Source organism: Pieris rapae, chromosome 21 (genome assembly GCF_905147795.1).
Source record: "Pieris rapae chromosome 21, ilPieRapa1.1, whole genome shotgun sequence".
In the NCBI taxonomy this organism is placed as follows: Eukaryota; Metazoa; Arthropoda; class Insecta; order Lepidoptera; family Pieridae; genus Pieris; species Pieris rapae.
Window position 1 is genome coordinate 2,450,249 of NC_059529.1, and position 14,508 is coordinate 2,464,756.

The 14,508-nt window shown below is 32.6% G+C and overlaps 1 protein-coding gene across 1 annotated transcript in view; it reads right to left on the reverse strand.

Moving 5' to 3' along the window:
* LOC110995452 (dorsal root ganglia homeobox protein) overlaps positions 1-14,508 on the reverse strand; it is a 65,249-nt gene that overhangs the window by 2,084 nt on the left and 48,657 nt on the right. Inside the window, exon 8 of the mRNA XM_045632978.1 lies at positions 635-765. Coding sequence (XP_045488934.1) covers positions 635-765 — 131 coding nt within the window. The remainder of the gene's footprint in view (positions 1-634; positions 766-14,508) is intronic.

Here is a 14,508-nt window from a genome sequence, read left to right on the forward strand (position 1 = left end):
CTGTTTTAATCGATTTGAACGAGCCAAGTCTAGACAGACTTCCTTACTAAAATGTCCACCTGTCTCGCTGCGTAGAGCCTCTACGAGACGCTACGAGAATTGTTTTGTAAACGGATAAAGGTTTTCTGCATTAAGAATATACTTGTCTTGATTTAGAAATTAGCTATATACCAACTATGGTGGTTTCCGCTGGAGGTATCAAAACCAAGTTCAATTAATATTTAAATACAATAAATATTATTTACAAAGTGTGGCAGCTTGATGTTGTGGTTTGCTTCCTTATAAAATTTGATGTAACTTTTCCTATATTATTTCGCGGTCTTCATTACGCCGAGTATACGTATTTTGAGACTGTAGAAATTGTACTTATTACTAGGACTACACATAGTTTAACTTATAAAACAAAACAATAAACAAATTTGACAAATACTCAAATATTTTTGCAGAACGGATATGTGATATAAATTGTATATCAAAACGTTGCTTGCAAGGGACGATAGTTTAAACTATCGTAATTAATTAAATAAAATATCACCTATTTAAAATAATACATTGCGAAACGTATTTATTGCGGCGCTGCCCTCTTCCGAATTTGTAAGGGTCATAAAACCTGCTTAAATATACCTACACATACCTTTCAAGGGGAAGAAGGGTTGCGACAAATGGTTGAGATGCTGCGATAGATGCGAGAGGTGCGGGGGTAGGAAGAGCGGGGGTGCGGGGGGCGCGTCCGAACCCGCCGGTGACGAGCGATAGGCTCCGGTACTGAAACAATAAATTATGTCATTCAATCACAGTTCTTCTATTTGAATTGAAGTAACATTTAAACTAAATGTAAAACGTATGAAGCTCAGCGTACAAAGATGTTGTATACTGACTGAAGATGTTGTATGTTGGACTGTTTGCCTGCGTCTGTATATTCATTAAAACCTTATTTAAATACGTAGCGTAAAATATATATAAATATTAAAGCTTATATCATATACAAATCTTGGATCACCTTTTGACTATGAGAGCGTGAAAAATTTACAAATAAATTTGTATAAAAAAATTCTAACGTTTAATAATGCTTTCAAAAAACTATTGCTTTACAAAAAACAACTATTCCCTTGTACATAGTTTCTTACTTAAAACTACGAATCCTATTTTGGTTTTAATTACTTTTCACTTCCATTGTTTGTCTAAATTAAATATAAAAAAAACATTATTAAAGCAATAACAAAAACAACCATTTCCTAATCTGTTTTGTAAAAGACAAACGTTTGTAACACAAATGAATTGCTCAAAATGACTTCAAGCACAAAGAAAGTGTCAAGAGTGTCTCGTGTTGCAAAATTCAAAACACTACATCGCGTCAGAGATTGGAGACAATGAAATGAACGGCGGCCGAGGTGTCGCGCTGCTACGACATTCTCTTAGTGCATACTTGATGTTCCGACGCGATACCGGTATAAGTTGTAGGGGGCTACGATCTGCTACATTATTAGTTGAATATAGAATTGGAGTTATGATTGTTCAGTTATCTATGCTCAAGCAGGGCAATTCAATTGTTTAATTCAGTTGTTCTAAATTCAATTGTTCTTAATTCAATTGTTTTAACAACACTGAAGGAAAGAAGGAGAAAAGCAATTAAATGTTTCTTTCTGATGCTTATTACGACTTTCACTTTTAATTTTTCTAGTGATCGGCCTGTTTTCCTTACAAATTAACATTTACGAGTGTTACCACATTGATAAGATAAAGATATTAAATAAGATTATATTTTAATATTATTTACATTTCCATAAATTTGCTATTGATATTTGATACCCAAATCTTTAAAAAATATATTTTACATATCAAATCGAGAAGACTAAATTTCCACGGCACAGGGACTTCTCGTGCGTAGAGGCTAATGTTACTTGCTAATACAGTTTTTTCATTCTATCTTTAACATTTCAATAGACCTCGTACGCTACCGCTCATCCCCTATACACAAAATTCCCCTGAGTATTCGTTCAATGGAATCAAAGGATTTGCGTTCATTACAAGTGCTAATAATTGATGAGTCAGCATACCGGCCACCGCACACTGACAACGTAATTCGGCTCTCTCTTGCCCTGATTGCCCTTATATAATTATATTTTGACTTTGACAACTTCCAAAATCATTTTTAAGCATTTGTATGAAATAACGTTTTCGTTATTTATATTATGTTATACTTTTGTGACGACTTTTCGACTTTTATTAACTGGATTGCCATGTTTGGTTTCTCTAAAGATAAGCTAACCTGACTAAGAAAATGTTACTAGTGATTAAAAGGCCGGCAACGCACTTGTAGCCCATTGCTAACAATGGGCTACAAGTGCGTTGCCGGTATAACTTAACTTCAATTGAGCTAATTGCACGTTGATCCCTGTTTAAAAAAAAAAAGAACTAGTACACTCTTTTGAAACCTCTCTTGAAACTATCTCTGCAGGATCATAGTAGTGCGCGAGCTCTTTAAAAATACTTGATTAGTTGCGTTCCACTTGTTCGATTTATTAAGTAACTTACAACCGCCATTCATTAAAGCCAAAGATCACAAATATTACGACGTCACAAGTAGAAAACTCCATTATCTGCACGGGTCAACCCTACAGGGTGGCCTAACGAACCGTGCCTCTATTAATTGGTTTTCCACTCCGAGAGGGAATATCTCCTTAAAGATTCTCTAATATGAATATTCAACTAGAGTTCAACAAAGAGAATACTAAGCCTTAATGGTGTTAATCATTATTTTGATTAGGCTGGGACAATTTAACCTTCGAATAACCTAAATGATCTCTATAAAGTGAACTCCTAATAGTTATTAAATGTTTCATGGATCTGGGTTTTTAACAATAAATCTTATATCTCTTTAATACTTACTACTTACTAACATTTTTTAAAGGTTTTTCTATTGGTAGACTAGTATGAATGATGAAATAAGATTCAATCTGACGTCTACATTAAATGGTTGTTTATCTGGGAAATAATTTATATCGCTCCCGCTTTAGTAGTTATTTTTTGAACTGTCTGATTGTAACTGTTAATCAATGCAAAGACTCGCACGACCATTCTGTTCGACGAATGAAGAAAGCCTTTTGTTTTAAAACAAAACACAATCGAATTCTAGTCAACTACATCCCTAATCCAATCACACTAGTCATTTAATTAAACATACTAATCATACCTATATACGCTTCTAAGCCAAAACCATAATACAGACTACAAAACTATACGATTACTGCAATTTGTATAAGCACTTGCATTAAACCAAAATATATGCATAAACGCATAAAATATGCTCATATACGTTGCTCAGCTATAATTAATGTTGTGTAGATTGCTATCAGAGTGTTAGGTGTAGTGTAGGTAATGACTGTTCAATTATTCATGCAATTAACTGATTATAGCGACACTGGGGGAGGTAACGCCCTGTTTTAGTGTGTTACATAAACTTTGAATAATCGTTCACTTATGTATATTGATGTATTGGGTAATCTTACCTATTTAATAAAAGCTAAATTTGTCTTGTTTTGTTATTAAACATTTTGTAGACGAAGAGAGGGTATTTAGAGGATAATAAGGTCGCTTTGGAAATGGGCTGGTTATATAATAAGATGTATAGAAAAGTGGAACAAAAAGATAATATCCCAAAAAGACATAAAAGAAGAAAACGAGCTGGACAGTTTTGAAGGTGCGAAGACGAAATAAAACCCTTACTGGGAAAATATGGACTAGGAAAGCTCAGAACAGAGCAGAGTGGAAATAAATGGAGGCCTTTGCAGAAGTTGGGCAAACAGTTGGGTTGTCGGTGTCTCCGACTCACTAGAGACATTAGTTTAAAATGTATGTCTGAATAAAGGCTTATATTATTATTATTACGATTATTATTATTATTATAGACGAAGAGAACTTACTTTCGTAAAAAAAAACAGTTGTCTAAATTTGATTTTGAGATTTGTATAGATAGATAGATACCCAATACATACATTATTATTACTTTACATAAAAGATTACTTACTAAAATTCTACACTTAAAAACTTATCATAAATTTGATTAACGAACAGTTTTAGAATTTAAATTTGGAACACCTGCAACGTCTAATTACGTCATATCCTAACGGTTATAAAGCTATCGTCTTAACCTTCTTTCATCAAGCCTAAAACGTTCTGCGGCTGATATAATTATTAACACCCACTTATACGCGCCGCTGCTGTATCCACGAATTACTGTCAATTTATCTCTTTGCATAATTAATTTTCATTTTGTGAACACGCTGTATTATGTTACAACTATATTTTGATCATTTATTCATGATCGTTGAATATCAAAGGATACAATTCGGTAATGTTAGCGAGGGCAAGAACGGAAAGTAATGTGGTTTGCATGTGTTTAAACTTTCTTTTTTTCCAATTTATGATAATATGAAAAATTGTGGAATTCGTTGTGCGAAATTGGGTATTTTTGCGTATGAGTTTTTATAGTATTAATGAACCCGAATATCATCAAGTCTTGGTTTGTTTAAAACGCTGACATGGGTGTAATACATATATCACGCTATTAATCATTTATCAATCATTCAAAGGTAAATAGCATAGTAACTAAACTAGCAATACATTATAGTATATTAATAACTACATAATTAGTCCTATATATGAGAGTAAATTTAAAATATAATTTTTTAAATTATTGCGTACTTCAAAGAAAGTCAAAGCTAGCGTCTCCGGCGTAGCGTATTTTCACTACAGAATCATGTATAGCAATTGATTTTTTACAAAATAATATTTGGTCTCTACGTTTATATTTTTATATATTTACATGTAATATAGTTATATAGTTTATATATGTAATTGCATTCTTCATAAACGTACATATATTATTACCAGGAGTTTGATAACGTCCCGTTTAGGATTTTAATACATCAATAAAGGAAGCGGGCAGGAATTCATCTTATGTTAAGTGCTACGCCCATGGACAATCTCTATTCTAGAGTGCGATGCGTGAGAATTAGTAATTACTCTTTTCTTGAAGAACATTAATAATATAAATGATAAAGTTATTAAAATTGTTTAGACGAGAAATTAATAAAGCTTAAAAGGCAAGACATTAAAAAATAACACCACTTTGTGTATCTTTAAGAAGAAAATTTAATTTTAAGTGAAAGGTAGGTACGGCACGGCCCTAATTGCCAATTTTCCTTTTACGCAGTTTTTTTCAGCTTTTAAGGAGAAAAATTCGTTAATGCATATTTAATCGGCGTAATCGTCTCTCCCTCACGAAATTACCGAGACGCGGACGCCTCTCGCTTTTTATATAAATGGAATATTAATACTTTAAAACTTATTACACAGTTTATTTATCGAGATCTTTATTTACTGTTGTAATCTGTGGCAAATTTTGATGTGGAATGCAAAAAGAATGCCATGCGCTCCTTTTCTTGATACATGCTGGAGTTATTGTTAAATAATCTTATCTGCTGGACTTAAGTGTTTTAGACTAACGTGGTTTAAGGTTGAGCCCTATGAGTTGGATATATTAAGCCTCTCCCAGATTTCTTTATGGCGACACCCTACAGAACACAGAAACAAAAGTAAACACTCTATGCGCATTCCCAACAAAAGTATAAAATGGGAGTTGCAATTTTGGTACCAATTTAAAGAAAATTGGTGATTTTCAGCATGCACATGAAGTATGCAAATTACTCTTCTCCAACTGACATCTTTCGCTATCTATATTTCTCTTATGGTGCTTACTGGTTCTCCTAATCCCATAACAAATACTGTTATAATTGTGCACTGCCATCTAAATATGCCTTTATGACATGCTTTATTATCTTCATGCTTCAATTCATGCTTGCCTTTATTATCTGCTACAACATAGCAGAGTTTTTTAAATCGTTGCAAGTTATTTTTACTACAATATTCTTCATGAGTTGATAATTCATCCGGTTGGACGTCTGAGCTTTGTGTATCTGTTTCCTAATACTTTAAAAAAATAATCTGTCTGTGTTTGAATTCATCATATATTTTGTGTGTTGTTCACATGAACTTAGGATGAGAACCGCGCTTTCGGGCAATCTACTTTAGAATTGTATTTAATATAAGTAATTAAAATTTCCGCTCCTCTTCGATTGATATTCAATACAACTGTCAAAAAATCACATCCGAAAAAAAACTGTGCATTTTAAAACCAATTTACTAAATTCATACGGCACGTGACACGTAATTTTGTACCGTATATCTCGTATGTAATCCACTCGAATTACTATCCCAGTCAACTATCCGGTCTCCTGGGTGAGGCCGCGAGTCCACAATCATTTTCTTTGAGCCATAATCCCGCCTCATATATAATGCGTGCATATAAATTTCAATTTTAAACCCGCGCGGCTCGGGTTACAGCCATTTGTGGAATTACGCGGTTGTGGGGTTAGTACCGACTTAGATAACGTTTGCTTTTATTTTAACTTAAATATTTATTGAATAAAATCTAAGAAGAAGTGAAAATATAGAAGGCATGTGCAGCGGAAAGTTTATATATCATTACCAATAAATACTCGTATCTAATTGGACGAAAATCATTGTTTGGAAAAACAGGATCATCAACACAACTACTTTCGTAGGATAACAATATTTTAAATACTGAATTAAAATCAACTCGTTCATTTGTTTTAATAAAACAAATTTAAATTAAAAAAAAATTTTAAAAACCTAGTTAGTTACGCCGTTATTATATATTAACAAAATGAAATAATTGTATTTGAAAACATAATCATAGTCAAAGTTTTTTAGTTCTGCGGTATAGGTGAGATAATAATTTTCTATGCAGAATTTTAAATCTACCCCTTATTTGTTTTATAATGCGAAGTACTTTATAAATGCCAGGAAAGTCACACCGTTTAACGAAACGCTTATTGTCTCATTTCCTTACATGGTTAACACAATTTGCCAGAAAGAGACGAATACTTTATTTAATACGGAACAATAATATTAACTTACTTTGATATGATTGTGTATATTGTTAGCCAGGTTTGATGTATTTTAGAAGGAATAATAATTTACTTAATATCATTATATATGGGATATGAGATATATAATATATGATTTTCTCGTGTAGCAATGGAAACAGTCTTGTTGCAGACCGCTCCGTAATCAAGTAATGTGCTCGCGACGAAGGCATGAATAAGCTAGCATTTCACCCAACACTTTCTATCTTTCACCTTGAATTTATGTTATCTGAATGAAGAACTTTTCTTGAGAATGCATTTTGCATATTAAACATATAAAAAAGATGTATCTATAAATTTAAACAAAAATATTTTACAGAACGGGCAGGAGGCTCGCCTAATGTTAAGTGATACCACTGCCCATGGACAATGTCAATGCCAGAGGGCTCGCGAGTTCGTTGCCGGCCTTTTAAGAATTGTAATAAGGACCTATATTTATGAATTCCTTAATTGCCTCTTAATTGGGCACTCAGTTAAAGAAAAATAAAACATTAAGTATAAGTTATTTTTTCCACTGTCAATATTTTATTAATAAGTAATTCATTTGTGATTTTATAGTGACTTACAATTTTTTTATTCCGTCATACATACATTGTAGTGAATGCATAGACCTATGCGACTTTCAATACAAAGAGTATATATATAATTATAAATTATAATTTATATTTCTGTCCCCTTGTGAGTGCTGCAATATTGCGGGCTACTCGAGCTGATTAAATTTGTAACTGAATAATTTTTGTGTCCAAATATTATCATATAATGTCTATAAAATATTTCCACGTATAAATTAAATGCTAGCTAAATTCGTAATAGGAATAATCCTAAGAGAAAATAACATTTGCGTCGATCCAACCTAATGCACCGAGTCTTCACTCCCGACGGACTCTAAACTGCTTATTTTAAAACATCCCACTTTTGTAAGCTCCGAAGAAAGCTTTCGGGGCGTTTTTTAAGCTTTCCGAAAAAGGATTATTGGCTGTAAATACATATGTAAACTTCTCCATTTGATAAACATATTTGATTGTGTACTTTTTTTATAAATGGCAATATAAAATTAGTAATAGTATTAATAATAGTATCAAATGAGTATACAGTCCCGATGCTAAATACATTTAACATCGGGACTGTATACTCCAATTTCTTCTTTTTCATAAGTCCGATTTCGGAGTATAAGATATTGTTATATTACGAAAACAGGACCAATAATGATATAATTAGGTTATAATTTTAATTATATTTTCACATATAATTATACTTTTATTATTCCCAATAAAGCGAGGAAATGCTGCCAGCGTTAAAGGTAAACAGCTACAAGGAAGAAACTTTTCTAATTTGTTTCGATTTTCTTTTTAATATTTTTTACTATTTGTATAATTACTTTGTAGGTTTAGATAATTATTGTAAATGCTTGCTACTTGTAAGCAATGATGAGGTAGATACTAAAATCATATAATTATATAAAAATGCTTTAAATGTATTCCAAGTTATTCTTTTCCAAAGGTTTCTTAACGCAATATCTATATATATAAAAGAAAGTCGTGTTAGTTACACCACTTATAACTCAAGAACGGTAGAACAGATTTGGGTGAAAATTGGTATGGAGGTAGCTTAGAGCCAGGAGACGGACATAGGATACTTTTTATCCCGTTCGACAGCGTTCCCGTGTGACTTGACATGAAACGTCAGTCACTATAAAACGTGGTATAACAAAAAGGAATCAGACTTGGAATAAGAAAACCCAAATGATAGCTATTGACGTATAATGACAGCTATGTAATGACAATTTGATATTTGTAAGAAATCAATATTCAAACTATTTCTATTAAATAAATAATTAACAATTATAATGTAATGATAGTGCCATTGTCCATTCGTATAAACAGTGATCTATAAAACTCGGTATGGTTGAAAATTTGAGTTTTCAAAGACGATCGAATCTTTCCCGACAAAGCCGTAATGCAAGAAGAATACGAAATACTGCAAATGAAAGGACTGAAGAAGAACAAGAAATTGCACGTGAACAGCGCCGCGATAGTATGGCTCGACTTCGTGCTTCTCAATCACGAGAGCAAATATGCAACCTATGTACTAAAATACAGAAATAATAATGAATGATTAATGTAGGTATTTAATTTTTTTGTATTTTTTTCCAATAAAAAAAAACTGGAGGAACAAAGTTCGCCGGGTCAGCTTGTATCTTATACAAAGTGATAACACATATTATATATACCAACACGATATGTGTACACAATGAATTAAAGTGCCCACAAACCATGGTGAAATTGACGTCGAAGGAAAAGTTTTCAAGAATATATAAACAACAGCGTCGAATTTCTATCGGAACTATACCTTAACGAAAAATATTTTTTATCCGTTTCGCTCCTAAAAATACTGCTATTATAAAATTAACAAAGCCACGGTGATTTTTAAATGTAACATACCATGATTTAGATTATATTATTCTGTAAGAATAAATATTTAGAAAAAAATAATTTATCTCACCTAAGAAACAAAAGATTTCTCACTATCTATTTAACAACTAATTACGTTTAAACCGGAAAAAAAACATTTTTTATGCAATATAGTACCGTCTAATCTATAGAAAACAAAACTTGGATAGTATAATTGATTTGATAGGAAATTTATTATTATTAATGGATATTCGTGGTATTCAAATTCGAAACGTTTAACAGGCGTAGATACTTTAAATTAATAGAAATGCATTTGTTCGTATTACGCGCTTAAATTGATACATTACGTCACCCTGAGTCATAAATTCCAATTCAAGAGTTATCAAATTAGAAAAATTAAATGATGAATAAACTCCAATTAAATGTTATTGCGTAAAAAAGGTATAAATTAATGCGTACAATGAGTCTGTAAGCGACATGCGAGCGACAATTCGCGTTATTGTTAATTGTAATAGGGTTGTCACATTGAAAAATTATAAAAAAGGGGGGAATGGAAGTGGGACTTTACTCCAAACTTAAACATTAGCCACAACGACCTGAATACCCTAGTGGTTGGTTGTTTTGAATGGAATCTAGTTCAAAATCTAGCCTGACTGACTCAGCTTGGGCTGTATTGTATCCTTATGCGTTCAGCTGGCTAAGGGAGATACCCACGAGTAAAGAATATTATTGATTTCGAGTTATTGTATATATATATATTAAGCAGAAATAGTTCTTTCTATTCAGGGTATGACGTCATAGTAACAGCTCTTTTGACAATATTGTTTATCTTTGTTTGGGTGTGTTAAATAATTTTTCGTAATTAAACAACTTAAAAAATAAACTTTATTAGTTGGAAAAAGTGAGAAATTATATATATTTTATAATTTATTTATTTATTTATTTATTGGGAAACCAAACAGAGACATCCTTAATAAAAACAAAGTCAAAAATAAAACAAATACAAACACACTGGATGCATCCACATCAGGTTACACTTATATATGATACACAAAATAATACATGACAACAACACACTAATAGTAATATAAAGTTAAGACAATTGTAAGTGATAACGTAACGTTTAGTTTACGATATAGTACATCCGTTTGTCATTACTTTTAAACCATCCATAAAGAGAATACGCAATATGAAATAATATTAATACGAGAGCCACTCGTGTCGGCCCTGTTACATCGTAAGTCTGTAATTACACGTTTAATTGTATTAATTAGAGTGAGTCTCGAAAGGGTTCCATCGCAAATTGAATAACACAAAACGCCTACATCTAATATCATACTTATATGGGTTATTATCATAATAATATTAATATCAATGACACTTATTAGTTATAAGGGTTTTGACGTGTGTTGTAGAAATTGTGTTTGTGGTATTCAGTTCTATAGTTTATAAATATAAATCTACTAAAGATTCAGACGCAAAATAGATAATATTTGGCGACTAATTTTGACGTTTCTCATACAGCAAAATTAGTAGAAATGTCTCAATCATAGAAGTAATAGATTAAATAAAATTGTCGTTTTATACTTAACACAAATAAACAGTATTTACAATTTTATAACCTACATAGTTTTAATAATAATAAACGCAATATAGATAATATTTGGCGACTAATTTTGACGTTTCTAATACAGCAAAATTAGTAGAAATGTCTCAATCATAGAAGTAATAGATAAAATAAAATTGTCGTTTTATACTTAACACAAATAAACAGTATTTACAATTTTATAACCTACATAGTTTTAATAATAATAAAAATTAATAAAAAAAAATTAAACAAATTTATAAAGTTTGTACCCTGTGGCAGTGTACCGCTGGCAGCATGTTGTGATACTTATTCTTTGAGCGAGGGAAGGCATCAGCTCTGGGATCTCCGGTACAATCTACGAGGCGACAACTTAAATCTTTTATTAGCGGCCATGCACTTGAACTCTTGGTTCAGTTAGTTAGAGTTGAGACTCCAATACACATACAAACATACTCCAATATACATAATCTTACTGTTATGGTACCAATAAAACGAGTATGGTATACAATTGATATGCAAAACTGTACCCTGTTAAAACAAGTGTAAACGATATAATTTTTTGTCTATTTACCTGGCACATAGCGAGAGTAAACAAGCAAACTTCAAACGAAACAGTCGCGACGTCAAAGGCACGAACGATTCCTCGCAAATTGTATTTACGCGTCCCGTGGGGAGGCCTTATCGAGTTTCGTATCAAAGAGCCGGCATTTTTAAAACTTCCATCGAACCAGGTAGCCTCACCGCCGTATGGCCAATTGTGGCAGTTCTTTGTTCTAAGCCTTACAGGGTTGACGAAGTTACCGAGTTTCGGCGCTCGAATAATTTGTGTTCCCGCGCAACACGATTACCCGAGTTAGGGAATCCGATCCGACAGTTCCCGGAATTCAATTCGCGGAGACCGCTTGAGCGGATCCAGAACTTCGTTTATGTTTGAAAGAATGCAAATAGGCTCATTTCGCAGCGCAAACTTTTATTTGCATCGCATATAAATAATGTTAATCCAACGTGAATGAGCTCATTTCTATTCCGCTCGCAAATAAATTCATAACTCGAAAACTCATAAAATCATCCACGAAATACAGTTTTATTAAACGAAAACACAGCCATCGCGGTCCGCGCATAAGTTAACATAACATTCCACTCGTTGTTAAAGATAAATTAGAATGTTCTCATCCGACGTGGAAATGTATTCGGATCCAATCCTGCCATCCCCGAGGCGCACTCGTAATTGCTTAAGAGAAAAATCCAAATGAGAAATGAAAAGGGAATCCCTTTTCACAGAGAAAATTATATAATTGAATATCTTTTTCGTAAGTATCATGAGGTATAAAATATGATAATTGAGTTTTTGCTTACGGTGAGCGAGCGGAGTGCGAGAGGATTATCGCTTTATGCGAAGCCGAGCTAATCCTGAGTTACGCTAATCGTAAGAGATGACGGCTTTCGGAAATCCAGTTATTATGACAAATACTATAATTATATTTCTTCTCGATACTGAACAGTTACGAGTTTTTTTTAACATAATCTATTTTGTTTCTTTCTCACAAATAGTATTTACGTGGTTATTGAAAGAGACATATAGTAAAGTCAGAGTTTTATAACGGAGTAAGACAAGAATTTTGCGGATTGTTTTTAATATTGAGGCTAGTTATTTATTGGCTTCAATAATTCAAATCAAACATAACAATTACAAAAACCGCCAAAACGATTTTCAAGATGGCGTCGCGCGTTCAGATTTTTTTAAACATACACATTTCGTTCAGAAACAGCCTCCACAGAGTTTAAACTCCTAAACAGTATTAAGATTCGACAGCTAATCTGTAACCATTTTGTGTCACGTGACTGACTATTGATTTTTAATCAATATTAAAAAAAATTATAAATTACATTTTCAATTTTATTACTATTTAACGCTTTTTAAAGGCATGTTTTATTTTACAAACAGTCCGTCTAGTATTCGTTGAAATAAAAAAGGAAACCTTTAGGCATACTATAAACTAATTCCCTTAGAAATTTTCAGAATAAAATCCTTACAAAATGTAGGCGCAATCAAGAGTGTTTGGCGGTAAAGTCGTTAGGCCGTGATGTCGCATCGTGACTCGATTTCTTATGTCTCTTTGATATTCCACCGTCGACACTGATCGCGATTGAGGCAAAATTCAATCACATATACACTTGGGCTGCAATTTGTATCGACTTTAAAGGATTTCTAGATTTTCGTGAATATGGTTAGATAATTTTAAAATTGGAATCTTTCTAGAATCGACAATTTTCAATGCTAAAAATCATTTCGTAATTCACAAAATAACACCCGTTAATTGATTGGTTAAAATATATTGTTTGGTCAATCTGGGATGTGATTGCGTAGCTCCATAAATTTGAATATATGTAGTATGTAATTATGACATAAACATGAAACGTTTTTTTCTCTCTGAATTCGTTTCTTTTTTGATCGTAAAGTTTCTACCGTGGAAAAGCCACTAGGGCAGGAAGGTTAAAATCCTTGCTGACGTGGTGATTTTTACTCTTAGTTAATTTATAATGACCAAGCAATAACACAAATTAAGTCCATTAATCAATTAACTTGATTATTTTCTAAAATCTAAGTTTAAGTAATATTCTAAGTAAGTACTTATTTGGGTATAATTGATCTTATGTATTGTAGGTAATAATTAACAAAAAATCTATTATCCTTTAAATTGTGTGTTTTATCATAAACTTATAATCAGAAAGATATAAAAAATCCAATAGTGGGCGTGGCCACCCCCACCGTTTATAAATAACAAGGAGTCAGGTGAGTAGCGAACTGAATAGCAATTTCACTTATGAATAATTCAACAACGTCCGCGAATAAACGCGTTACGATTTTTCATAATCGCTCCCTTTTCGTGTTTCCCTCCTTGTTATTTATCTTATGCACTTTAGTTTTATGATACCGGGAAGTCTTATATACACGTAAATAATATACAAAGATACATCAACACATATCATTACTTAAACCGTCAAAGTACTTTACGTATGACTAAGGTAAATTTCGATACATACATATATGGATTTTTTATAGAACAGGGCAGTAGGCCTGATGATACATTGCCGGAGTTTCGAGAATTGGTACGCTCATATCTTGAAGGACACTAAGTCGATTCGAAGTCGAAAGATTGTCGAAGATTTTTTATAGTACAGGGGACAAACGGGCTGAAGGTAAGTGATACTGCCGCCACCCATGGACGCTGTCAATGCCAGAGGGCTCGCGAGTGCGTTTTTTTTCTTGAATCGACACTAAGTCAAATTGGTTCGGCCTATTTGGGTACAACCCGGCTTCGAACTGACGATTTCTAAGATGAGCGTCGCGTATCCCACTAGGCCAGCACGACAAAGCTTAATACATAACTGGCATAAAGTTAAAACTATTTCCATAAAAAAACATAATAAATTATAATATTGCATAGTCATGTAATTTAAAAGTTATCAAGACATCTGTATATAATTAATGAGATTA